Raw genomic sequence first — 23,992 nt, 5'->3', positions numbered from 1 at the left:
TGGCCTCTTCCCAGCATGTTCCTCGCTGCCCCAAAATCCCGGTGTCACCGAGACCCCATTCCCAGGGGAGGGGAATCCAGCTGAATGGATTTTTGTGACTTTTTTATATTTTTCCTTAAACGTTGTAATATTTATTCCACCTTATAAATCACTTCCTTGCTCCAGTTGGAGGGAGGATTTATGGGTGCAGGTGGGAGGAACGCAGCTCTCGAGACTGACCTGCTGGAATGGTTTTGTGGTGATGGTCACAGCAGCAATTCTGGCCAGGGGACGGGGCTCCAGCTGGGAATCCTGCCTGGGGATGTGATGGGAGCAGGGATGGACCCACCTGGGATAGCCTGAGGTTGGCACATCTCTGGTGCTGCTCAGGGTTTTCTCCGTGCTGGGAAGTGGCACCAACAGGTTGGACCCCAAACCATTGTTTGCTGGGGAACAACTGAGAAAAGCCTTTTTTAAGTCCCTCAAAGGTTTGTTTAAATGCTAGCAAGGGCTTGCTGTCCCACTGCAGCCATCAGTGTCACACTGGGGCCATGGGAATGTCACTGGGGACGTGGGAATGTCGATAGGAGGCTGCTGATGACGGTGACCCTGAGTGAGGGGGCCGGGGGGGTCTCGGGGTGCATGGTGAGGGAGGGGATGCTCAGCCCTGGGGAGACCCAGCTGGGGCTCTCCCTGCTCCCTGGGGGCCAGGCCAGCTCCAGGGGAGATTTTCCCTGCGCCAGCGCTGCCCGCAGCATCACAAACGAACCAAGTAATTGGCAACATGGAAATATTTTGTGCTCATTAAGCAGTGGGAAGCGGTGGGTGAGGAAGCGGCGGGTGAGGAATCTGGGTTCTCTGGCAGGGTTCTCCAGCAGTATCCTCTGGAGCCGTGTTCTCCAGTTCCAGTGGCACTCCTGGTGACCCAGGGCAGGGAGCACAGAGTGGGAGCACCCTGGGATGGGGGGCTGGCAGTTGGGAAGGAGGTGAAGGAGCCAGATCCCGACACAGCCCAGCCGGGAGCTCCATGTATCGGGGGCAATGACAAACCAGGGGAGCAGGGGGATCCGGGCTGCTGGACAGGGACATTTGGGAGAACCCCCCATTTCTGCCAGTTCCCATCAATCCCACGGATTAAAACTTGAAACGTCAGATCTCAGTGGCTGCCTTGGAGCTCCCCAGCCCCAGCACTGCAGATTCCCAGGAGCAACAGCAAGGGGAGCCCCAGGGGGCTCCACATTCCCTCCACTCCCAGCAGTGGAAGCGGGGGGTGATCCCTGAAGATCCTGTCCCTGTTCAGGGGGTCCCAGAGTGGTCCCCCCACCATCCTCAGGCCTGAGCACGTGCCGGCAGTGCCGGGGCCCCGGCGCTGTCCCCGGCGCGATGCGGGGAGCCCAGCGGTGCTGCAGGCGGGGGAAGCTTTATGGCTGTAGTTAAAGTGACTTTATGATATTGTATCTGAACAATTGCCGGCTATTATCCGGATCGATGCCGCGGGATTGAGACGCTGGTTGATAACCCAGGCAGGGCTCTAATCGCTTTTAAACCGCGCAGGGTCGGTGGGGCTTTCCATGAAACCCCTCGGTGGTTTCTGTTTTAACTCCCTGCCCCTGGGTCTGGTGGGTTTTTCCCCCAGGATGTCCCTTTGGGGATACGGGTCCTGGTTTGTCCCTCTCCACCCTGGCCTGGGTGGGGATCAGGATGCTGGGACCTGGCTCGGGATGCTGGGATCCAGTATTCCTGGGCTCCACGGTGCCCAGCACTGCTGGGTCCTGCCCTGCTGAGGAGCGAGGTGCAGATTTTGGGAACCTGTTCCCACCTTTGCCTGGCTCGCAGCGACCTTGGGCGAGTCACGTCACCTCCGCGTGCTTGGTTTTCTGCAGCTGTGAAACGAGGACAATGATACCTTTCCCACCTCGCAGAGGGGTTGGGAGGCTTAATTAGTTAATGTTCGTAAAGTGCTTTGAGGATTAATTAATATTGTGACTCTAATTTTTTCCGATGGCGAAACGCCACTTAAATATCTCTGCGCTGGTTCCTTCCTCCCTGACCCTATAAAGCAAATCCACCCGAGAACGTCACTGGTCTCTGCAGGAGCCATGTGCCCTGTCCCTGCCAGGTGTCACCTCCCAAGTGCTGAAGTGGGAGGCAGTGGTGCAGGGGCACTGGCACGGGGGTGTCCCAGACTGTGGGGTGCCGCTCTGCATGCCGGCTCCCCAGCGTGTCCACCTGCGCCTGATGCTCCTTGGCCAGGCTTTCCCTGCTAGGAGCCATTCCTATTTTGGGATTAAGCCACTGTCACCTCCTGTGACACTGCCCATCCCTGCCCAGCCTGCTCAGGCACCTCTGACAACCTCGACCTGCTCGGAGGCTTCTGTGGGAAACCATGCCCAGCAAATCCCACATCCTGTGTCTGATCCCGTCTGGCATTTTGGGAGCTGCTGGGCTGGGAGGGGGCTGTGGGGCCTGGCTGGGAGGTGGCCAATCCCTGGTGGGTTGGGGACACTGTGCTGGCCATGATCCAAAGCTCTGGGCAGCTGTTAGCAGCACAATCCTGGCTTTCCTGGTGGAGAGAAGCCGTTGGGATCACGCCTGGCTGGGACACGGCTGGCAGGCGTGGGAGGGCAGTTCCAGTGTCCCCATTCCCGTGTGCCATTTTGGGCAGCTTTGGTTTCCTCCAAGGTGGTTTCTCAGCAGTGGCTCTGCTCCGCTGTGCTCTCCTGCTCCGTGTGAGCACAGAGCAGACAGGGACAGCGGAGGGTCCCTGCGATGGCAGTGCCACCCCCCAGCCCCTTGGGGAGTGAAACCCGGGATTAGCTCAGCTCCAGGGCTGGGAAGGTCTTGGGTCAGCACCAGTGGGAGATTTCCTGCTGGGAGCAGCCAAGGGAAGAGCTGAGTGTGCGTCCCAGCTCTGGGTGACCCAAGAGATCCCTACCTCTGGCTCTGGCACAAGCCAGGGGTGTTTGGCCCTGTTGGAGATGTGGGAATTTCAAGAGGGGCTGGTGAAGGGAGCAGGAGGGGGGATGGTCCCAGGTGGGATGGGCTGGTGGGACACGATGGAACCCCGGGGCTGGAGAACCAGGGACAACAGGAGAATTCCAGATTGCGGAGCACTGGGGGGAACTGGAACCTGCTGTGGAGAGAGGAAGAGGAGGAGGGAGGTCTGGAGGGAGCCACAATCCTCTTCCCTGGAGCTGCTGGATTGAGCTGGAGGAGAAGGAGCATCTGGGCCGGAGAGGATGAGCCGGGAGGGTCCAGCCCTGGCTGATGACTCCTGGCCCTGTCCCTGGTCAATGGTTCCTGTCCCTGGTTGTCACCAAGCCCTGTTGGTGGGAGGAGAGGCACATGCAGAGTCTCAATCCACGGGGTTTGGGACAAGACACCCCGACGTCAGCGTCCCCATGCCTGGACCCTGCTCCATGCTGCTAATGACATCCCAGCAATTAAACTGGAACTAATGCAATGATAAAAATAACCCACTGTCCTTCTGCAGCGCCACATCCCACAAGCTCAGAGGTGTTTAAAAACCCATTTAACGCTGGATCCTGGGCGTGGGGTGCCCGGGGTGGCACCGGGATCTGCGTGGCTACGACTGGGTTTTCCAGCCCTGACCCAGTCCTGGCCTTCTGCAAGGTGTGAACACCCCCAGTTCCCTCCAGTGCAGAGACTGGTTTACCAACTGCCACATTTTAAATAATCTAAATTACATGAATATTTTATTTTTCTTCTTTCTAGAGTTGTGGAATTCCCAGGGGTTGGTTTTCACGCTTTTCTCCGTAATGGAGGAGCAGGAACGCATTCTTTTAATGGTAATTGAGATTCTTGCATCCTTGAGGACTTGGGAGCTGAATGGGCTTTAAATAATGGGAGAGGGGAGGAATTTGGTTTCTGGCTTCTCAAATGGGTTTTTGAGGTTTTTAGGTGGTTTTCCTCACTCTTGTGGCAGGGCCAGAAATCTGTGTCCCCTTCCCAGTGCCCTGGGAACCCTCCCCATAGCAAGAGATGTCTTGAGGTGGTGACAGGGACCTGTGGGTGTGGTGTCCTTTGGGAGACCTCTCCAGAATGGTGTTGGGGGTGACCTGTGTCATGCACCCATTGTTGGAGCCATCTGTCAGCCCTTCCCCAACCCATGTGCTCCCAGATACTGGAGCTGGGTCCTCCCTTCCTGAGGTTTGGGATTTTTTATGGCTTTGTTGCCTTCTGACGGGCATGGTGAGTGTCCAATCCAGAGAACACCCATCCCTGTTCTCCTGCAGGGAATTCTCGTGGAGTGTGGGAGGGGTGGCTGTTCCTCCTTTGCCGTGCATGAGAGCGGGGTGGTTTTTGAAGGGAGTGAACAGGATGAGGATGAGCAGGGGGGTGGAGTGTGGCTGTGCCAGCCCAGGGGTCCTGTCACTGTGAGTACCCAAATGCCAAGTGCAGGAGCACCACGGCAGAGCTGGCATTGCCATCCCGTCCCCTCCCTGGTCCCTCTGCTGCCGGGATGGATCCCGGCCCCGTCGGCACCGCTCCACGCAGCCAGAGCTGGTCCCCACCAAGGCCTTGTGGGGCAGTGGAAGGGGCTGCCGAGATGGGGGAAGCGATTTCCGGCTGCTGGGGGAAACATCTGGATCTAATTCCCTCTCCACGTGCAGCCAGCCGGGCTGGACCCGCTCCTGCCTCACGGCATGACAGGAGCAGCTTTGCTGCAGAGGGGCACAGCAGGTCCCTGGCCTGAGCTTGGGAGCCCGGTACCAAGTGGGAGCCCCAGCACGGCATCCTCACCCCAGCAGGAGCTCCACCACCGCATCCCCATCCCACTGGGAGCCCGGCCACGCATCCCCATCCCAGCAGGAGCCCCATCACTGCGCCCTGATCCCAGCGGGAGCCCCACCACTGCATCCCCATCCCCGTGGGACCCCTGCCATCCTGCCCTGGAGCTGCCCCTGTCCCGGTGCCACCTCTGGGGGCTGCCGGTGCCCGTCCCCAGCGTGCTGCCACCCCGGGCGGGGGCGGGGGGAGCTGCTGCCCGCCGTGCCTTTTGTCAGCCTCGGAGAAGTTGACCTTGAAGCGCGCTGGCAGAGCCCTGCAGCTTAATCGTGTTAGAGGTGTCTGACTGCGGCTCGCGCGGCTCTACCTGAGCGGCATCAGCAAGGGGGACGCGGCGGGCTCGCCGCCCCGGCTCAATAATTGATGCGTTTTTCGCAGCTCCCCCTTCCGTGAAAGGAAACCCAATGCTGGCTGGATGGCAGGGCTGGAAGGATGGCAGGGCCGGGAAGATGGCAGGACCAAGAGGATGGCAGTACTGGGATGGAAGATTGGGATAGGAGGATGACAGGAAGAGGGGGATAGCAGTGCTGGGAGGATGGCAGTGCTGGGAGGGTGGCAAGATTTGGGAGAGTGGCAGGGATAGCAGGATGGAAGTACTGGAAGGATGGCAGGCCTGGGAGGATGGCAGGACCAGGAGGATGGCAGTGGCAGTGACATGGGATGGGAATGGGAATGGGAATGGTGAGGGGCTGGGTTCCATGTGGATGCTCCGGGATGCACCTGGGGTCACCCCGCTGTGGATGGGGATGTGCTGAGGGTAGTCCGTGGTCATGGGGAGACACACGGAGGTGGGAGCAGCCCCTTGGGTGCCCTCCTGCTCTGCCCAGCTTCCTCCCCATGAGAAGACCCCAGGCACCACATTTCCACCCATTTTTTTTTTTAGGAATCTGCAGAAACCCTCAAACCCTGCATTCCCATGGAAGCACTGAGCAACTTCACACCAAGCATCTCCCTTTTCTTGTGAGCACCTCCTGCCCCAGAGCCTGGCACAGCCCCCTTAGTGCCCCCCCACAGCCCCCCAGGTCTCCCCTGCTCCCACCTGGATCCCCGTCGCCCTCAGTGACCCCTGGACCCCATGTTGGGGACACCAGTCCTGGGTGCCCCCAAGCTCAGCCCCTTCACGCCGGGCAGAGTTGTTTTGCTTCCATACAACCCTTCCTCCCTGCCTCCCCCTTTTTCCCCCCTTTCCCCTCTTAGCCAAGCGCACAGGGAAGGGGAGAGATTTTAACCTTCTGCCTGGAACCAATTAAAAAGGTCTTTCCACAGAGACGAAAGTGCTCGTGCACCTTTGTGTGCTGTGAGCGGGGGGAAGAAAGCAGAGGCGGCCTTTGAAGGGGGGATGAGGTCCCTCCGCTGGGACCCCTCCGGGCTTTCAAAGCCTGCGTTATTTCTTTATTTTTAAATAGCCAAATTAAAGTGCCTCCCGCTTCCTCCCCTCCCCGTTTGCGCGGCAGCACGTGGCCCCCACCAGCTGCGAGGGGGGATGCAGGCAAGGCTGGTCCCATTCAGGGTGTTCTGGGCACCAGGAGGGGTCAGGGCATGGCCCTAAACCCAGCCAGGACCCCTCTGGGATGGGGCAGAGCATCCCTCCTTCGTGATGGGATTGCAGAGGCACTGGCAGGGTGGTGTTGAGGGGGTTCTGACTGAGTCAGGGGGGGCACACTGGACCCCAGACCAGGGCAGCCCCCCTGCTCATCTCAGGGTAGCCCCTCACTCAGCCAGGGCAGCCCCGACCCCCCTCAGCACAGCCGCATGACCAGGGCAGCCCCCCCATCACCAGAACAGCCCAGGGCAGCTCCCTCTCACCCAGCAGAGCCCCCCCTCACCCATTCCAGCCCCCTCTCGCTGCCCCTTGAACTCAACCAGCCGAACGCATGAGTGGGTTTCTTCAAAAGCCCCCCCAAGCCCTGCGCCCCCCCTCCCCGCAGCCCCCTGCCCAGCCCCGTAAGCCCCCGCTGAAAGGGCCGCAGAACAAAGCACAGGAAGGGATTCCGGTGGTTTCCGCACGGACCTGAATGTGGAGTCGCTCAATGGAAGAGGAGCCACGGCGCGCCGGCGCTTTTCATCTCCGCATCCCGCTCCGGCCGCGGGGGCGCGAACCGAGCGCTGCCTCCCCGCGCCCCCGGCTCCTTTCTCCTTTATTTTATTTTTTTTTTAAATTTTTTTTTTTTTTTAAATATATAGTAGTCTCAGATTTATTTTTCCACAGTGTAATTCTGAAAGACAGCGGAGATGAATTATTCATTCCCCCTCTCCGCCTTTGCATACAATCCCTGCCGGGGAGAGGGCCGTGGCGAATGCGTTTGTGTGCAGGGCTGGGCCAAGGGGAATGGAAATCGATGGTTCAGGTTTAGGTGGGGGCATTGGGTGATTTTTGGGGCTGGAGCACGTGGGATGAGGCCAGGAAGTTTCTAGTGGGGAATTGTTCCTTTCCCAAAGCTGCCACGGAGTGGGGGCTGGTGGGTGACCCCAGGCTCTGGGTGTTGGGTCTGGGTCTTGTGTGCGTCTGGGGGGCTCCAGGGTGGGCACCGTGGTCCTGGCTTCACCCCTCACCCACTGATGATTCTGGATGAAAAGAGGGGAAGAAGTAAAAAGTACCCTTTCCTCCTAAATTTCTCCTAAATTAAATGCTCCTTTTACTCGACCTGGGATGTGAAGCCAGGCTGAGGAAGAGGAGGGATTCTTCAAAGAGCAGGATGGCTTTGGAGACCTGTGGCTGGTGCTGCCTTCATCCCCATCCAGCCACCCTCTTTATCCCCATCCTGCCACTCCCTTCATCCCCGTCCTGCCATCCTCTTCATCCCTCTCTTGCACCCCCATCATTCCAGAAGAATATTCCCCCTTGTGTACCCCCAGAACCCCCGCTCTGTGCCCTTCCCTGGGGACACAAGGGCAGCTGGTGCCACCACTGCCCCCTGGCATGGCCATGCCCGGACCTTGGAGTTGGCTGCCAAAACCTGACAGGGGAAAAAGGAGGTGAAGCGAGGGGAAGGGGGATAAGGGGGTGAATCTGTGCGAGGGCAGGCAGCACCCCGGGCAGGGCTTTAATCTGATTAGTCTTGGAGTGAATGGATGAAGTGAAAAGGCTTAAACCCCAGTGAAAGGAGAAGGGAGGAGGGGGCATTGAGAAGTGAAGACCCCAGCCGGTTGCACCAAATTAGGTCAAATTTGGCCGGTGGGACACAAGGGGAAGGAATAAGGGGGGAAAAGTCAGGCGAGGAGATCAGTGTGGATCTGCTGGCACTGTGACCTCGCGGGGACCGCTGGGCTCTGTGCCTCTGTTTACCCCTCCCTTCCTCTCCTGGCCCTGTGGCGGAGGTGGCAGGGAGGAGCCCCCCTGGCTGCTGGCTGTGCCCTGTGTCACCTGGAATGGCGACAAGGAGCCTGCTGGTGGCGCCGCCCGGGCCCGCTGGGTGCCGGGGGAGCTCCTGGAGCCCCGGGGCTGAAGCAAAGGGCTGCCGGGGGTGCTCCCCGCAGTCCCCTCGGCGGGGGTGGCCGCCCTCCCCTCCATCCCCTCTCCACCCGATCGATCCTTGCCCCGATCGATGGGCGCTTCCCTGCGGGCGAGGGGCGGTGCTGCCCGGCCGGGCAGGAGAAATGGCTTTTCACAGAGCCTGGAGCGGGATCCAGCATCGATCTCTGGTGCCTCGTCAGAGATCAATTAGGCCGCTCTTTAGCCGTGCCCGGAGCGCAGCGGCAGCCTGGGCTGGGAGGGGAGAAGGGAAAAGCCAAGCTGGCAGAGGGTGCCCGCGGGCACGGGATGCTCGGGAGCTGCCCAGCTCACACATCCCACCCTGCACATCCACAGGCCTTTCCCTGCCTCAGTTTCCCAGATCAGAGCTGAGGTAGAAGCTGTTCCAGCATGACGGACAGTCCGGTGATTGTCCCGGGGCTGTGAGAGCCTCGTGGCAGCCTCGTGGCTGGGCTGTTCCTGGCTCATCCTCCTGGTGGGAATGTTTGTTTGTCAGTCCCTTCAGAGCCGTCGGCATGGCCGGAGCTGTCCAAGGAGCAGGAAGGGGCCTGGCAGGAGCACGGCTGTCCCAGGAGCTGACAAGTGGCAGTGTTCACAAACACCAGGGCGTGTGTCTGTCCCACCCGGCCGTGTGTCCGTCCCGGCTTAGGGAAAGCAGCGTGTGGGAGGCCCCGTGGGACCGAAGTGCGGAGGAGCAGGACGGTGACCAGGTCATTGTCCTGCTGCGAGGCCACGTGGAGTGGCTGAGACCACCCAGTCACCGAGGAGGGGACTGGACAGGACGCCCCCAGACAGGAGAGCGCGGACAGAGATCCCCAGGGCAGCCCTGGCTGGGAGAGAGCCACAGGCGCTCCATGGTGGGAGAGCAGGAGTGGTGCCTGGAGGGCTGTGGAGGGGAGCAGAGCCAACATCACCTCTTGGGTGGGAGTTTTTAAGTCTGTGAAGGAGCTGCTGGTCCTTGGTATCTGTGCAGGGACACGCTGTGAGCAACCTCTGCATTCCCCTCACCTGGCATCCCTCTGACTCAGCATCCCCCATCCCTGACATCCCCCAGCCTCATCCTGTGCCCATTTTCCCCTCTGGCTCAGGCTTTGTGCCCATCCAGGTGCGCTCTTGCCAGCAGAGGATGGCAAGAACAGCCATCATTCATGGCACAGTGTTTGGCATCCACCCTCTGTGCCACTGCCCTGTCATCCTCCCCTCAGGCAAAACCCAGCTGGAGAGCGGCGCTGAGCAGAGCAAACCCTTGGGTTTGGGGAGGGTGACCTGGAACAGGTACTGCCTGCAGCAGCTACCTCTGCCCGCGAGCTGCAGCTTCTAAGAAACAGAAAATAAGGAGAGTTTCAAAAAGAAAAAGAAAAAGAAAAAAAAAAAAAAAAAAGTTCCCCGATTACATCTGGTGAAGTGACAAATCTGCCAGGCAGGTGATTATTCTGGGTACGGACGTGCCGAACACAGATGCCGTTAGGATTAAAGGGGAAGGGGGGGAGCTCACCCTGTTAAACCAACACCTGATAAAAGAATAAACCAGCCCGAGGAATAAATTCCCAGCGCTGCCAAGGTCGTGCGGCGCCAGGCCCGCTACCACTGCCGTGGGGAAGGGACAGCGTCCGAGCTCCGGGGTGACCCCTCGGGCGCTGGACCCCCCCGTGCCCGGGCACCCCGGCACTGCCGCAGCCCCCGCTCCCGGGAGCGCCCGTACCCGGCATGCCCTCGGCTGCCTGGTTGCTTTCCAGGCACGTCCCGGGCATCCCCTTGGGATGGCGCAGAAAATTAACAGCAGTTCAGATCTGAGGAACTTTATGACACGTGTATGATAGGACTGAACCAGGGCGTAATTGAATGACGGATGAGCTTCCAAGAGCCACATTTCCAGGGAGTAATGAAAAATAGAAGTGCTATTGACTAAAGGAGCTTTCGGCGGCCGGGCGGCACGGCGCGGGATGAGCCGCTGCCGGCGGGGGGAATGCATCAATACGGCGAGTAATAGCTCAGTTATTATAACTCTGGAAATGTCATTCAGGCCTAACCAGAGAACACTGGCTATTAACTAGCCTTAAACAGAACGCGCCGGGCGGGAGCCTGAGCCGCCAGCGCCTGATAATTATTTTACTTCTTTTCATGGCTCTGTCGCCTTTCCCACTGCGGGGAGCCCGGCCTGAGTGCCCGCAGCCCCGGGGGTCGCTGTTCCTGCCTGTGGCACTGAGCCAGGCTGGCCTCCTTGGGAGCTGCTCCAGGGCAAGGCCCCATCACAGCCCAGTTTGTGCCTGTCCCTCGCAGGGATTGCTGGTGTTGCTCTTGTCACCTGCAGCTACGAGCTCAGGGCTGCAGGCTTTGTGCACAAGCCTCCCTGTGTCCCTTCCTGCATCGCTTCCCATGCACGTTCCTTCCTGCGTCCCTCCCTGCATCTCTTTCTGCATCCCTCCCCCTGCATATCCCTTCCTGCATCCCTCCCTGCATCCCTTTCTGCATCCCTTTCTGCATCCCTTCCCATGCACATCCCTTCCTACACTCCTTCCTTCATCCCTCCCTGCATTTCTTCCCTCATTCCTTCCGATGCTCATCCCTTCCCACTGTTTTTCCCCTCATCCCTCTCCATATCCTGCCAGTGCCTCTGCCGAGACATCCAGCCGGCAGCGATGGGATCTGGGCTGGCAGAGGCCGGCTCAGGGCCCGGTGCCCTGCGGAGCCCCGAGGTGTAATGAAAGCCCAGGGGAGAGTATCGAGTGATCCTAAATGGATTTTCTCCATTAGCTCAGCCCCATCAGCCGGTTATCTGCTCCTGGAGCGCTCCGGGGCTGCCGCCAGTGGCACTTAGAGCGCTGCCAGCACCTGCTGCCGCAGCACAGCGCAGCACCCACCTGCTGGCACCGCCAGAGGGGGACCCATCCTGCCAGCCCAGCACCATCCTCCTGCTTTTGGGGCACCCTTTTTGGGGGCCAGCGTGCCTGTGGGAAGGATGGTGAGATGCAGGGTGTCCCACAGCCCAGCCTTATCCCTGGGTGCCCCAACATTCCACCCGGCCGTGAGAGAGGTTGTGGCGAGGGGGCACGGCGGGGTGAGGGAGGGCCAGCTCCTTCCCACACACAGCCACTCCCTGCTTGGAAAGTCGGAGTTCATCATTAGCCAGGAAATTATTAATTGTTGAGCAGACAAAAGGCATTGCTCGGCCCCCCCGGAGACCCTGTCAAAGGGAGCTGTCGGGGGGGGGGCGTGATAAATTCTGGCTCCGCAGCCCCGCACTGCCAGGACGGGGGGACAGTGCTGTCCTTTGGCCGGGGGTCACCGCGGGTCTGGGGCCCGCCCGGTGTCCCCTGGCAATGCCAGGGTGGCACTGAACAGAGGCGGGGGGCTGCGGGGTGACAGGCAGGTGCCTGCCCCGTGCCGCGCCGTGTCCGTCCTTCTGAGCCGTGTCCCCGCGCCCGCCCGGCCCCGCCGTGACGCCCCGCTGGGCAGCGGCGGCCGATTTCCACCGCGTCGGCGTTTTCCCGGTGATTGCGGGGCCGGCGCTCGCCCGGCTCCCGCCGATCAAATTACCGCTGCTGCTCGCCCCAAATTCCCTGCCAGTCCAAGTGTTCCAAGGTTAAAGAGTCACCGGTGCTCCTGCCAACCCCCTCCCTGCTGCCACCCATCTCACCGCTGCCTGGAATTCAGCCGCCAGACGAAAATAGTGGCCAACAAGTGAAATAATGCACCAGCCCGTGTTTATCCATGTTAATTTGTGTGTCTTTAGCCAGTTGGGATGGGGAATGTGCTCCTTCTTTGCCGCTCCTGCTGCTGGACCTGCACCATGCAGGAAGATCCAGCCCTGGGGCAGAGAAACTGAGGCACAGAAGCAGTGGATACCATGCTGGTGTCACAGTAGGACCGTGCCGTGTCCCAGTTGTGGCTCTGGGATGAGACAAATGGAACGGCTCTGTGGAGTGCCAGGACAGTGGCCAGTTTGGCTCATAGACCAGAGTGTGACACTGATCTATCTCCTCAGTGGCCTTTCCTGCTGCCACCCTGGCCCTCACAGCACCAGGGACACCCAAAATCTCCCTCCAGCCTGGTGAGAGTGGGACTGGCAGGGTGGATGTCCCAGGAAAGGCTGTCCGTCACCCCCAGGACAGCGGGGAGGTGACAGCAGATGAGACAAGAGGCTGGCACCGACACCGTGCCGCTGGTGACCCCACATCTTGAGGCTCTGCCTGCAGCATGCCAGGCCCAGCCACAACGATGCTGGGGCTCGGCCGTGCTAATGAGGTCACCCCTGGGGGGCTGTTTGCCCCATCCCCCGCTGGAGACCCCCAAAGGGCGCCTTGATCCGGCTGTCCCAGCGGGCTGCGGCGCGGAGCCGGCGCGGGCGGCGGGGGGCCCGGCTGTCACCGGCTGATAACCCCCAGCGGCTCCGTCCCGTGCCCCTTATCAGCGCCCGCCCGCCTGGCCAGACGCGGTAATTAGGGCGCTCAGCGTGAGCCCCCGAGCACGGATGAGCACGCGTGATCCCGTGCACGGCTGGCACGTGCCCGGCGTCCGGCTGCGAGAGACGTGCGGCGCCCGACGGCGGCGGGGACGTGAGCGGGGCCGGTGTGCGCGGGGCTGAGTGTGCACGGGGACACGAATGCCAGGCTGGTGCCTGTGTGCCAGGCTGCCGGCCATGGGGACGCGTGTGCTGCACGGTGACACGCAGTGATTTGGGAATGAATCGCCTCCCACTGGAGCCCGGTGGCCCCGTCACCTTCACTGCCAACCACCACTGTGACCCCTCCTGCCACCTGGCTCTGCCCCTTCTGCGGCTGTCTGGGCCCGCTGGCCCTTGCCCTGATCCCTCTTGGACCCTCACTGCTCCCCCTGGGCCTGACAGATCTGGGTGTCCTGCGAGCCCCTGTGCTGGCTTTGCCCATCCCATCACGGCCGTCCTGTTGTGGCCACCCTTGTGTGCCCATTGCTGTGTGCCGTCCTGCTGTGCCCATCCCACCCTGCCGTGCCCCCGGCTCCCGGTGCAGCTGGCACTAACACAATTACCGTGACACTTCCCAGCCCTGTCTCTCCGACAGTTGAGTTTCTGCTCTGATTCGATTTGCGCGGACCCGGCCGTGGGCCCGGCTGGCTGCCGCCATCCCCGGAGCCGGCCGGCCGCTGGCGCTCCCTGCGAGGGGCAGCCGTGGCCGGAGACCCCCCCGGTGCCCCCCCACCCTGGAGGGCACCGCGTCACCGAGGGCTGGCAGCAAGGGATGCCACACGGGCGGTGTCGCATTCATGATCGGTGTGGCTCCTGGTGCCTCAGTAGCCGGGAGCTGCTCCTGGCGATGGCAGAGCTGTGCTGGGGCGTGAGGGCGGTGCCAGCCCCCAAAAATGTGTGGGGAGGGATGCGGGGCAGCAGGCCCCGCTCTGAGTGGTGTGCCAAGGGAGGAGATGGGCATGATGGAGCCTGGGGTGCCATGAGCATGAACGGGGCACAGAGGAGCACCAGGGTGGGGTCTCAGGGTGGCCTGGCACGGTGCAGTGAGGGGCCTGGGGGTCACTCACCCACAGCCCAGCCCGGGGCTCAGGGTCCCTCCTCAGTCCCCATCCCAGGGGCTCGTGACCGGCACCACTTGGTGGCCGCAGGCTGGGCCGGAGCAGCTGGGGCCGGGCTGCGGGAGAAGGAGTTGGAGCGGGACCTCTGCGCCGCCCCACTTTATTATTGAATTTAACCTACAGTCTTCCTTACATGCCACAGTGCCCGTAACTAGTGCAGAGGCTGCTTTTATGTGCAAATGAGGCTTTTTTTTTTTTAATCTTTGACAGAGAATGTGCTGTGTTTACATAACAGAGGGCCCTGGTACTCTGGAGAGGGCCACTGACAGTGCTGGCAGGAGATGTTAGGAAAGATCTAACATTTCTGATCTCTGTTTAGCCAGAGGCGCTGCGAGGCGGCGGGAGCAGCAGGGGAGGGTGGCTCTGGGGTGCCCGGGAGAGCAGCTCAGCTGTGCCTGCCCAGGGCTCCGGGGCCAGGAACCTGGCGCAGAAGGGATGGAGCAGCTGCAGGAATGGGGTGGCACCAGAGGGTCACGATCTGGGTGTCCCTGTGCTGTGAGGGAGACCCCAGAACCCTCTCTAGGGTCTCCAACCCAATGGCTTGGGACAGGGCTGCCCTTCTCCTGTTGTTGACGGTGGTCCCTGAAGTTTGGGAGCATCCAACAACCTTGGGATGACCAAAAAGTGGTGGTGAGCCCAAAGCTGGTGGTGAACCAGCAGCCATGAGCTGAAGGGATGAACTGACCCAGCTTCCCTTCGTCATCCACTGCTACCAGCAAAGGGAAAAACTCCTCCTGCCAGGTTAAGTGGAAAAATGACCAATATCCTGTGGCCTGCCAGGTTCAAGCGCATTAATTCCAGGGAGTCGGTTAATGGCAGTATTGATTAGTCTCAGCGCTGGGCTAATGAGCATCCATGCTAATGAGGGGTGAGTGGTGGGAATTGCAGCAGCTGGAGTGGTTCCAGGGAGCTTTGGTTGTGGGGCGAGGGTAGAGCTCCCCAAAAAGAGGCTTCACCTGCCTGGGGAGTGGGTTCATGCCTCTGGATAGGCTGTGGCATGTGGAAAATGGAATATTTGAGTGCTAAAACCACGATTTCCGGCTGACACCTGTGTTTTTTCTGGACAAGAGGGTGATGTCATGAGTCTGAGGGAAAAACCCATCTGATCCGTGCTTGGCATCATGGCAGGGTCCATCCACCCAGCGTGTCCGTGTCGTGCTGGGTCATGTGGAACTCCCAGCTCCTGGTGCATCCATGGGGCCATGGCTCTGGTTGGGTTTATCCCAGGCACTGTGAGCTCCGGGGTTCCTCTCAGGGAGGCGTTGTGTGGGAAGGAATCTCCCGATCCCAATCCTGTGCATGGCGCAGTGGGGCTGAGGGCAAAGCCACTCTGGCTCTTCCTTGAAAAGTTGCTCTCAGTTTTTGAGCTCTGCTTTTTTCTCTCTTTTTTCACTGCAAAGACTTGAAAGGCCCCGTTCCTCCCCTGCTGTCTCCAGCAGCCCCCCTGGCCCTGTGTCACTGCAGTCACTGTGTGGGGATGGGATGGGGGGGTGACATCCCAAGTTTGGCTTTGCATTTCCTTTGTGCAGCTTGGCAAAAAGTGGGATGGAGAGGGAGAGTGAACTTGGAGTTTGGAGAACCAAGAGCAGGTTTTGCTTTGGGGTGCCCAGGAGTATCCTTGGAGTTGGCCCCGCAATGCAGTGCCCAGCCCTGGAATGGGGCACAGTGCTACAGCGGGATGCAGGAGATGTAATGGGGTGCCAGCCCCACAATGGGATACCTGTCCAATACTGAGGTACCAGCCCCACAAAGGGTGCCAGGGGTGCCAGCCCCACAGAGCGGTGCCAGCACCAGCTGTCGGTGAGGATCAGTTCCCATTATTCCATGAGTATCCCTGCAGCTGGAGGAGGCTGAGCCGCTTCCGCGGCGTTTTCGGCACTGCTTTGGTGGGAATCCTCTCCCAGGTACCACGTGCCCAGGCCCCGCCAGGCTGGCGCTTGCATTTAAACAAATTTTATTTTCTTCTGTGTGCTAAAGCCTCCCCACAGCCTGCGGGATCGGGCTCGGCTCTGCTTCCGGATCCGCAATCAGGCTGAAATAACAGCTCCGGGGGTCCCCATTCATCTCCGCGCCTCTCTCCTCGTGCATCCCATCTCATCCTGCTCTGTCACCCCGTCCTGTAATATCTCAGCATCTCCCTAAAGCAAAAGATGACAATAAAGTGTAAATGGGGAGTGTTGGCTCTGGAGCATAATGATGGCAATTTAGATGCCAGCCGTCATTTCCCCGCCGTTGCCCCAGGTAACAGGAGCCGCTGAATCCTGTGGGAACTCGGCCGAGGCGGGACGAGGTTACCTCGGAGGCTGATGGCTGTCCTGGGATTTTCTGTCATTTACCTTAAAAGGAGGGAAAGGGAAATATCCGTCAGTGGAGGTGTGAGCTCCGGCAGCGCCACGCTGAGCCGGGCTGGGGTTGCTGCTCCCCTGCTCCAGCTGAGGCAGTGCTGGTCCCTGACCAGCTCCAGGGATGGCAGGGCTGGGGAAGTGCCCCCTGGGTCTGCATGGAATTTTTCATTACCCACAATGCCTGCACCAGTCCTCATCCCCATCCCTGTGCCCGTCTCCATCCCTATCACTGTCCCTGTCTCTATCCCCATTCCATCCCCACCCCATCCCTGTCTCTGTCCCCATTCCCATCCCTGTCCCCATCCCTCTCCTTATCTCTGTCTCTATCCACGTTCTTGTGTCCATCCCTATCCCTGTCCTTGTGTCTATCCACACTCACATTCCCATCTCCACCCCTGTCCCAGCCAGAGCAGCTCCGGGGCTGTCAGCCCAAACCCAGCTGCCGTCAGCGGAGCCGTCGCCGTCATTCCCGATCCCGGTGTTTGAGCTCCTGAACATGGAGCCGGTCTCGGAGGTTTGGAGCGGAGATAAATATCGGCATTAAAGCTGTCAGGGCCGGCGCCGCGGCGCTCCCACGGGGTCACCAACGGGGTCACCCATGGTGGCACTGCTGGAACCCGACCCTCCCGCTCGCCACGGCTCCCAGTGACAGCCCCGGGGGGTTTGATCCCATCCCGCTGCTCCCAAAGGGGGAATTGTTTCCCAGAGCACCAGGAGGACCAAGAGCCCCAGCCCTGCCCGTGGTTCGGTTGGCACTGACATTTCCCAGGGATGTGGTCGCAGCTGGGACCAGAGTGTTCCCTGGATTCCCTGGCTGGAAAGCTCTGGGAAAGAGGAAAGGAAAGGGAAAGGGAAAGGGAGAGAGAAAAGGGAAGGAAAACTGAAAAGGAAAGGGAAACTGAAAGAGAAAGGGAAGGGAGGGGAAGAGAAAGGGAAGGGAAAGAACATAAACATGACAGGCATCCCTAAAGCCCCTCCACTGCCTGGCTGGGCCCTGGGGAGCCCCTGTGCCCCCCGCCCCGTGCCCACCTCCCCGTGCCCCAGCCCCTGCCCGTGCCTGTCCTGCCCCCCACGCTCCCGCTCGCCCCCTCTTTATTTTTTTAATCAGCAGCGTCGCTTTCTGGCGCTGAAGCATTTCCCAGCCCCACACTCAGGAAACCTCATTAACACAGATCAAAAGGAGCTTTTAATGATTTATAAAGGTGCAGCAGTTTGGAGAAATTAAATAATTTAGGTGCTGTGTGTACGGCGGGGTCCCTCCGGACCACATTACTGGCGCTCCGTGAGCCACGACGACGTCCCCGCTCTGTCCCACCGTGGCACCAGGGACAACGCCGGAGCCTCCGGGGACTGGGACTCGTCACTGCCACCCTCCCGGGGGTTGGGGTGGATGGGGACAGGGTGTCCCCTGAATGTCATCTTATCCCTGCCAGTGCCAGGGCTTGGCCCTGGTGGGATGCTGGGATCCTCCGGCACAGCCTGGAGGGAGTTTGGGAGGTGCCGGTGCGGGCGACGCTCGCTCTCCACCATGGAAAGTATTTGGAAACACAGTTAAAATCAACCTTGGCACTGGTGAGGTGGTGGGATGGGGCAGTGGGGTGGGGTGTGGGGGTGGCCAAGCCCACCGGACCAAAACTAGGTGGACACAGGTGTCCAGGTGCATCCAGCTCCGGCTCCATCCCCTCCCAGCTCCGCAGGTGACTTCTGCCTCTTGAGCAGGGAGTAGGGATCAGCCTTCGGGGCACTGGGACCAGCACATGGCCCAAATTCCCCGCGATGGCCCCGTCTGCTCCTGCCCAGCGCTGCCGTTGTCCCGAGGGATGACGCTGGCCTCGGGCTCGGCAGCGATTCCGGCTGCCCAAGGAGAAGGAGAAGCAGATGGAAAACCGGCTTAAACGTTCCCGGCGTGAAGTCCATTGCTGGCCACGGACATGCCAGGAGCCAGCCGAGCAACAGGATTAATGCAGAAAGGAGCTGCTGGAAGGGGTCGGTGGGCGCCTGCGCCCCGGGGGCCCTTCCCTGCCACCCCCCCCGGCTCCGGGAGCCACTTTGTCCCCGTTTCCTGAGGGGGGGACACCTTGCAGGGCTGGGGGAGCCGGGGGGGTTGACATTGGCTGCTCTGCAGCTGAATTTCCATCGGGTTGTATTTAACAGCCCCAAAGAGGGCAGGAGGGCTGGGGGGGGGCTGGTTTGGGGGGGCGGGGGGGGGAGCTGCTGTGTTTTATTTTGCTCTGTAATAGGCTTATTACTCCTGATCACGCTGTGACTATTTGAATGAAGGAGATTTCGGGAGATGAAAGCGGAAGGGAGATTTTAAATCTCTCAGTGCCTGGCCCTGCAAGGACGGGTGCCCTTGGAGCAGGGGGGGCCCCATACCTGGCCCCCTGCCCCAGTTCCCCCCTCGCCCCTCTGCCCCTGTGAGCCCCAACCGGCCCCCAGTTGTTCCAAACCTCCTAATTTCCAGCCTCAATTTATTCATGGCTGGTTTATACCCATTTGTTTATGTGCCAACACCGTTCCTCAGCTTAAATAGCTCTTTTCCATCCATAATATCCCCCCCCCCCGTATTCCAGTGGGCGCAATCATATCTCTTTTCAAGCTGTTCAGGAAAGAAAAATCTGAATTATTTAACCCTTGGGACACTGGCTGGTCTCACAGGGTGTAGAGACAAATCCGCTTTGTTCCTGTGCTGGGTCGCTGCCCGAATTTGGGAATTTTGGGAGGATGCTGCTGCAGCTCAGAGGGGAAACTGAGGCACTGGCTGTGGTTTGGGGGAGCAGGACCAGAGTTTGGGTGTGGGATTTCCTCTCCTGGTTGGGTCTGCCCTGCAGGGGCCAGGGCTCTCCATCTGCAGGTGCCTCTCCTCTCAGAAGGGTTTTTCCCCTCCATAGTGAATATCCAAGAGGTAAAAACTTGAGGATCCAATGTGTTTCCAGCATGGAGATGCCACCCTGCCCGGCGTGCTGCGGGGACACAGGGGCTGGGAACTGCCAAAGGGGCTTCAGCAGCTCCGAGATTTTAATTCCGGACAATTTCCCTCCGATGGATTCTTGCTCGTGTCGTGAAGGGGCAGGGGTGTCACGGTGCTGGGAAGCTGTCAATTAAACCCAAACCTGATGGAGCCAGGCTCGGTGGGTGACATGTCCTGTGCTGGGGACACCCCAGGGAGGGTGGGGGCATGGAGCTCCGGAGCCGGGGTGTCCATGGAGCGTGGGCTGCCAGGCCGGGGGGTGTCCCGGGGTACTTCCCTGGTGATGGGATCATCCCCATCCCACGGCATCATCCCCATCCAGTGGCATCATCCCTGGTGATGGGATCATCCCATAAGATCATCCCAAAGGAGAGTGACTCCCTCCCTGCGCCACCCCCCATCTCTGTCTGGGCCATTAATCATCTTTAATCAGCTTTAATTCAGCAATTTGTCAGGCAGGCAAAGGCCCTCAAAGTGAGTTTTTCCCCAAAAATGTAATAATTATTATTACTGTTATTCCCCTGATACGTGAGGGCCCCCCCGCCTTTGCTTTGGCTTTAGTAACGATCATTAAAATAAATAATTTTTTAAAATAAAAGGCAGAGAGAAGACGGGTTTTTTGTTGGTTTTTTCTTTAAATATTTTTTATTGTTCTCTGTGCATTTGAAAATTGTTTCCCAGTAAATTCCAGCCCTTTGTATTAATTTTACATTTTCCAATGTTACCTTGCCAGGGGCAGGGTTGGCACAACTGGCTCAGGAAAGGAGAGGGAAGGAGAGGGAGAAACCCTGCTCCTTAATTAGCGTGTTCCCTGTGTGATCAGAGAGCTTATGAGGCAGGTAATGAGCTGGAGGGGGGCTGCAGGACCCCCCCCCTTCCCTTTTGGGGGTCACCCTCCGTCGCCATCCCACCGCAGGGATGGGGATGCACTTTCGGGGTGTTCCTGGATGAGTTGAAGCCATCTCAGCAGCTGCCAGAGCCTCAGGGGGTGTTTGGGACCCCCGAGATTCCGCTTTGGGAGGTTGAGGGGGTTGTGCTCACTGTCCCCGGCCCACCAGGGCTGTGCTGACCGCTCCAACCACCGGCCAAGCCCCGGAGCTGTGGGGTGACCACTGCCCCTGGCAGTGCCGAGGTGTTGGGGGGCTACCTGATGGGGGGAACCTTAAATTGATGGGAAAAAACCTCAATCAGTGAGGAGGGAAAGCCAAGCTGCCAGAGGGGAACGGCGAATTTGGCCTTGAGCTCCGCCAGCTGTGGTGCTGGGGGTCTGGAATTTGGGGAGGGGATCACCGGAGCCGCCCTGAGGAGCTGGAGGGGGGTTGCTGGCATGTGCCACGGAGTTCTCCAGTGCTGCTAATCCCTTAATCTCTGGGATAATCGGTGCCAAGAGCACCAGTGACACCGGGATTGCGGCGCTGGGCTGCGGCGATGCCGGCGCCGCCGGGAAGAATAATTTTTGTGTGGTTTCCTGCCAGTTGGTGCCGGTTTGTTGGCATGAAACAAAGAAGATCTGGGTTAGTCTGGAGGTTAATGGGGCTGGGGGGTTGGATCAGGCCTTGGATCACAGAGAGGTGAGGCCCTGGCACAGGGTGCCCAGAGCAGCTGTGGCTGCCCCATCCCTGGCAGTGTCCAAGGCCAGTTTGGACGGGGTTTGGAGCAGCCTGGGACAGTGGAAGGTGTCCCTGCCCATGGCTTTAAGGTCCTTCCCACCCAAACCATCCTGGAATTCCATGGTCCTGTGTTCCCCTCCTTAGCCACGTATCCGATAGTCCTGGATCAGCTGGAGGCACCACTTGATCTCCCAGGAATGGCTCTCCTTGGCTCATTCCTGCCAAACAAGAGCCTTTTCAGTCCCCAGAAGAGCGGCTTGGCAGAGTCCCAGCCCAGGACACCAAGCAGGGCACAGAAACAGAACACCCATGGGGGCTGGATGAGCTTCAAGGTCCCTTCCAACCCAAACCTCTGTGTGACTCCGTGATTCCAGCGTGCCGGTCTCCAAATGAGCGAGAACGAGTTTGTGACCCTCTGGCCCAACGTCTCCGCAGGTTCCACCGCGGGGACTACACGGTGGAGGTGAGCATCAACGACTACCTGGACATCTACTGCCCGCACTACGAGGAGCCGCTGCCGGAGCGGATGGAGAGGTACATCCTCTACATGGTCAACTACGAGGGCCACGCGTCCTGTGACCACCGGCAGCGCGGCTTCAAGCGCTGGGAGTGCAACCGCCCCGACTCCCCCAACGGGCCCCTCAAGTTCTCCGAGAAGTTCCAGCTCTTCACCCCCTTCTCGCTGGGCTTCGAGTTCCGACCCGGCCACGAGTACTACTACATCTGTGAGTGGGGATGGGGATGGGGTGGGAGTATCCCGGGGGTGGTCCTGGTGGCTTTGGTAGCATTGGTGACCCAAAATGCTGCAGAATCCCCCCAGAACTGCAGCGTGTCCAACTCAGGGCAAACATCACGTGGAAACCTTTGCTGGGGCTGTCACAGCTCTGGGCATTACAATGACCAGGACTGTCCAGAGGCACTGGTCTCATCCCAGTGGAAATGGCGCTGGGAATGGCCCCAGCCCCAGGCAGTGTTCCCATAATCTCCTGTGTATTCTTGTGCTCTCAAAAATATTCCCATGGTGTCACATGTAATTCCTGTGCTCTCCCATGTAATTTCCATCCTCTCACATATATTTCCATGCTCTTCTATGTGTAATTCCTATGCTCTCCCATGTAATTCCCATGTTCTCACATGGAATTCCCGTGCTCTCCCATGTATCCCCATGCTCTCCTGAATCTGGGCTCCCTTTCTCACCCAAACCTGAACGGCCTGGCCTGCTCTGGAGGAAACTCCGGTGCTGGCTGCAGGATGAGGGCTCCTGGCAGGGAATTTCCAGCTCCAGAGCATCCACAGGAACAGGAGGGGGAGAGGAGCGCACTGGAAAAATAATCCAGCAGTGCTGGGAGCAGGTGCTGGGATAAAACCCAAACCCAAACGAGGAAGCGCGGCCCCAACCCCGCCGCCCTCTCCGGAGCCACGGCCACGCTCCTCCGCCTTATCATTCCTCCTCTTTTTCCTAAAGCAGCTGTTTTCAGCCCACTTAATTTGTTCCTTTTATCTATATTAAATTACCATTTCCCCCCTCTCTCTTTCCCCCCGTAAAATGTCACCAGCGCAATAACTGCGGCCACAACTCTCTCTGTCTCTCTTCCCCCCCAACAACCCCCCCGCTTTTATTTTATTTTATTTTTTTTTATTTTTTAATGTCGTTAGGGAGAGATTACACAGGAGTAAATGGGAAGCTGATCATTGCTAACCCGGTTAGAATTCCCGTCATGCGGAACATTAGAAATTATGCCTCTTTGAGGAACCGTATTTAGCAGACATGAAAGAAAAGAAATTACCTCCTCCTCGAGCCCACGGATTGGAATCCATTAACCCGCCGGCACCGGGACACGCTCGTGCCTCTGGAGCGGGTCAAGGGCACGCGCTGGCCCTGGGGATGGAGCTGGGATGCAGCAGCATGGGATGGAATTCTGTGGGATGGCATGCCTGTGGTGCTGCTCAGTTCAGCGCTTTCTCCATCCCCCCCCATGGGGTGCAGTGCCAAAAAGGAAAAGAAAATGGGAGGGTAAAAAAAAACCCCATCCCCATGGAAGGTTGGCAGCAGCCCTGGAGGTGATGGGATGGAGTTGGGATGGAGGAGTTGGGGCGCTCATGGTCCTGCTCAGCTCAGCACCATTTCCTTCCCCCCATGGGGTGAAGTGCCAAAATGGAGAAGAAAAGGGAAGGGTAAAAACCCTGCTTTAATTAAAAAAAAAAAAAAAAAAAAGAGAAAACGAAATCTCTTTTTATATATATATAAAAGAATCCCATTTTCTCCTCCTAAGAGGAAGTATCACCCCAATAATTACTGTGATTCCTCCCTTTCTCCCAATGTTTATTATTTTTATTCAGTGCCTTGACCCTCATTTTGCCACTGTCCCCACAATCCACCCCCTTTGTCCCCTTTTCCTCCCGCAGCCGCGTCCCCCCCAAACACGGTGGACAGGCCCTGCCTGAAGCTGAAGGTTTATGTTCGGCCAACAAGTAAGTGAGAGGTCTGGGGGGTCCCTGGGGGCATCCCCAGCTCCTGCCCCATGGGTTGGGGATGAGTGGTGGCCTTTGGGTACCACCCCGATGGTGACAGGGATGGGGACAGGGTCCCTCAGCTCTGTTGGAGCCATCTCAGCACTGTCCAGACACAGGGAAAAAAAAATTAATAACAATAATCGTCCCTGCTCAGTGGCTACTTTTCCAACTCGCATAAATCAGCCATTTAAAAAAACAAATTAATAATTTTCTTCTCCTGTTAACGTGTAATTAGCAAATGGCAGCGGCTCTCCCCGGGGACAGCGGAATGTCACCGGGTAACCGATGGCTCTCGCCTCCCTTCCTTTGGTGGCTTTAAAATAAAACCCAACATAACAGAACCATCTGTAAAAACTCATCATGTTCTATTCAGGATGAGGGGAGGGAAAAATCTCTCCCGATATTATTTTTTAGTATTTTAATAATATTGGGATTTTGTTCCATCTTGCGGAGGGGAAGAGGAGGGGAAGGGAGAGAGAGGCTGGGCCTGGGGGATGGTGGGAGGTCCCTGAGGGGGCACCCCTTGACTGGGTCTGGCCCTGGAATGAGTCTGGAAACATCATCCCGGCACGAGGGACCCTCTGGAATTGGGGGGCACGGGGGAATCAGGTGTGCAGAGCACTGGAGCATCCCCAGGCAGGACCAGACTCTGCTTTTCCTGCCTCCGGGTCCATAAAAACCCATAATCCAGTGGCAAACCGGAGCGAGCTGAGCTGGGGAGCGGCCACGT

General features: G+C 59.0%; 1 protein-coding gene across 2 annotated transcripts in view; it reads left to right on the top strand.

Moving 5' to 3' along the window:
• EFNA2 (ephrin A2) overlaps positions 1 to 23,992 on the top strand; it is a 50,442-nt gene that overhangs the window by 23,592 nt on the left and 2,858 nt on the right. For both annotated transcript variants that reach the window (XM_053999523.1, XM_053999522.1), the window contains exons 2-3: positions 21,184 to 21,473; positions 23,155 to 23,220. In XM_053999523.1, coding sequence (XP_053855498.1) covers positions 21,184 to 21,473; positions 23,155 to 23,220 — 356 coding nt within the window. The remainder of the gene's footprint in view (positions 1 to 21,183; positions 21,474 to 23,154; positions 23,221 to 23,992) is intronic.

The sequence above is a fragment of the Vidua macroura genome, chromosome 26 (genome assembly GCF_024509145.1).
Source record: "Vidua macroura isolate BioBank_ID:100142 chromosome 26, ASM2450914v1, whole genome shotgun sequence".
NCBI lineage: Eukaryota > Metazoa > Chordata > Aves > Passeriformes > Viduidae > Vidua > Vidua macroura.
Note: the sequence above shows the minus strand (reverse complement) of the source record. Positions and strands in the feature narration are given on the sequence as shown.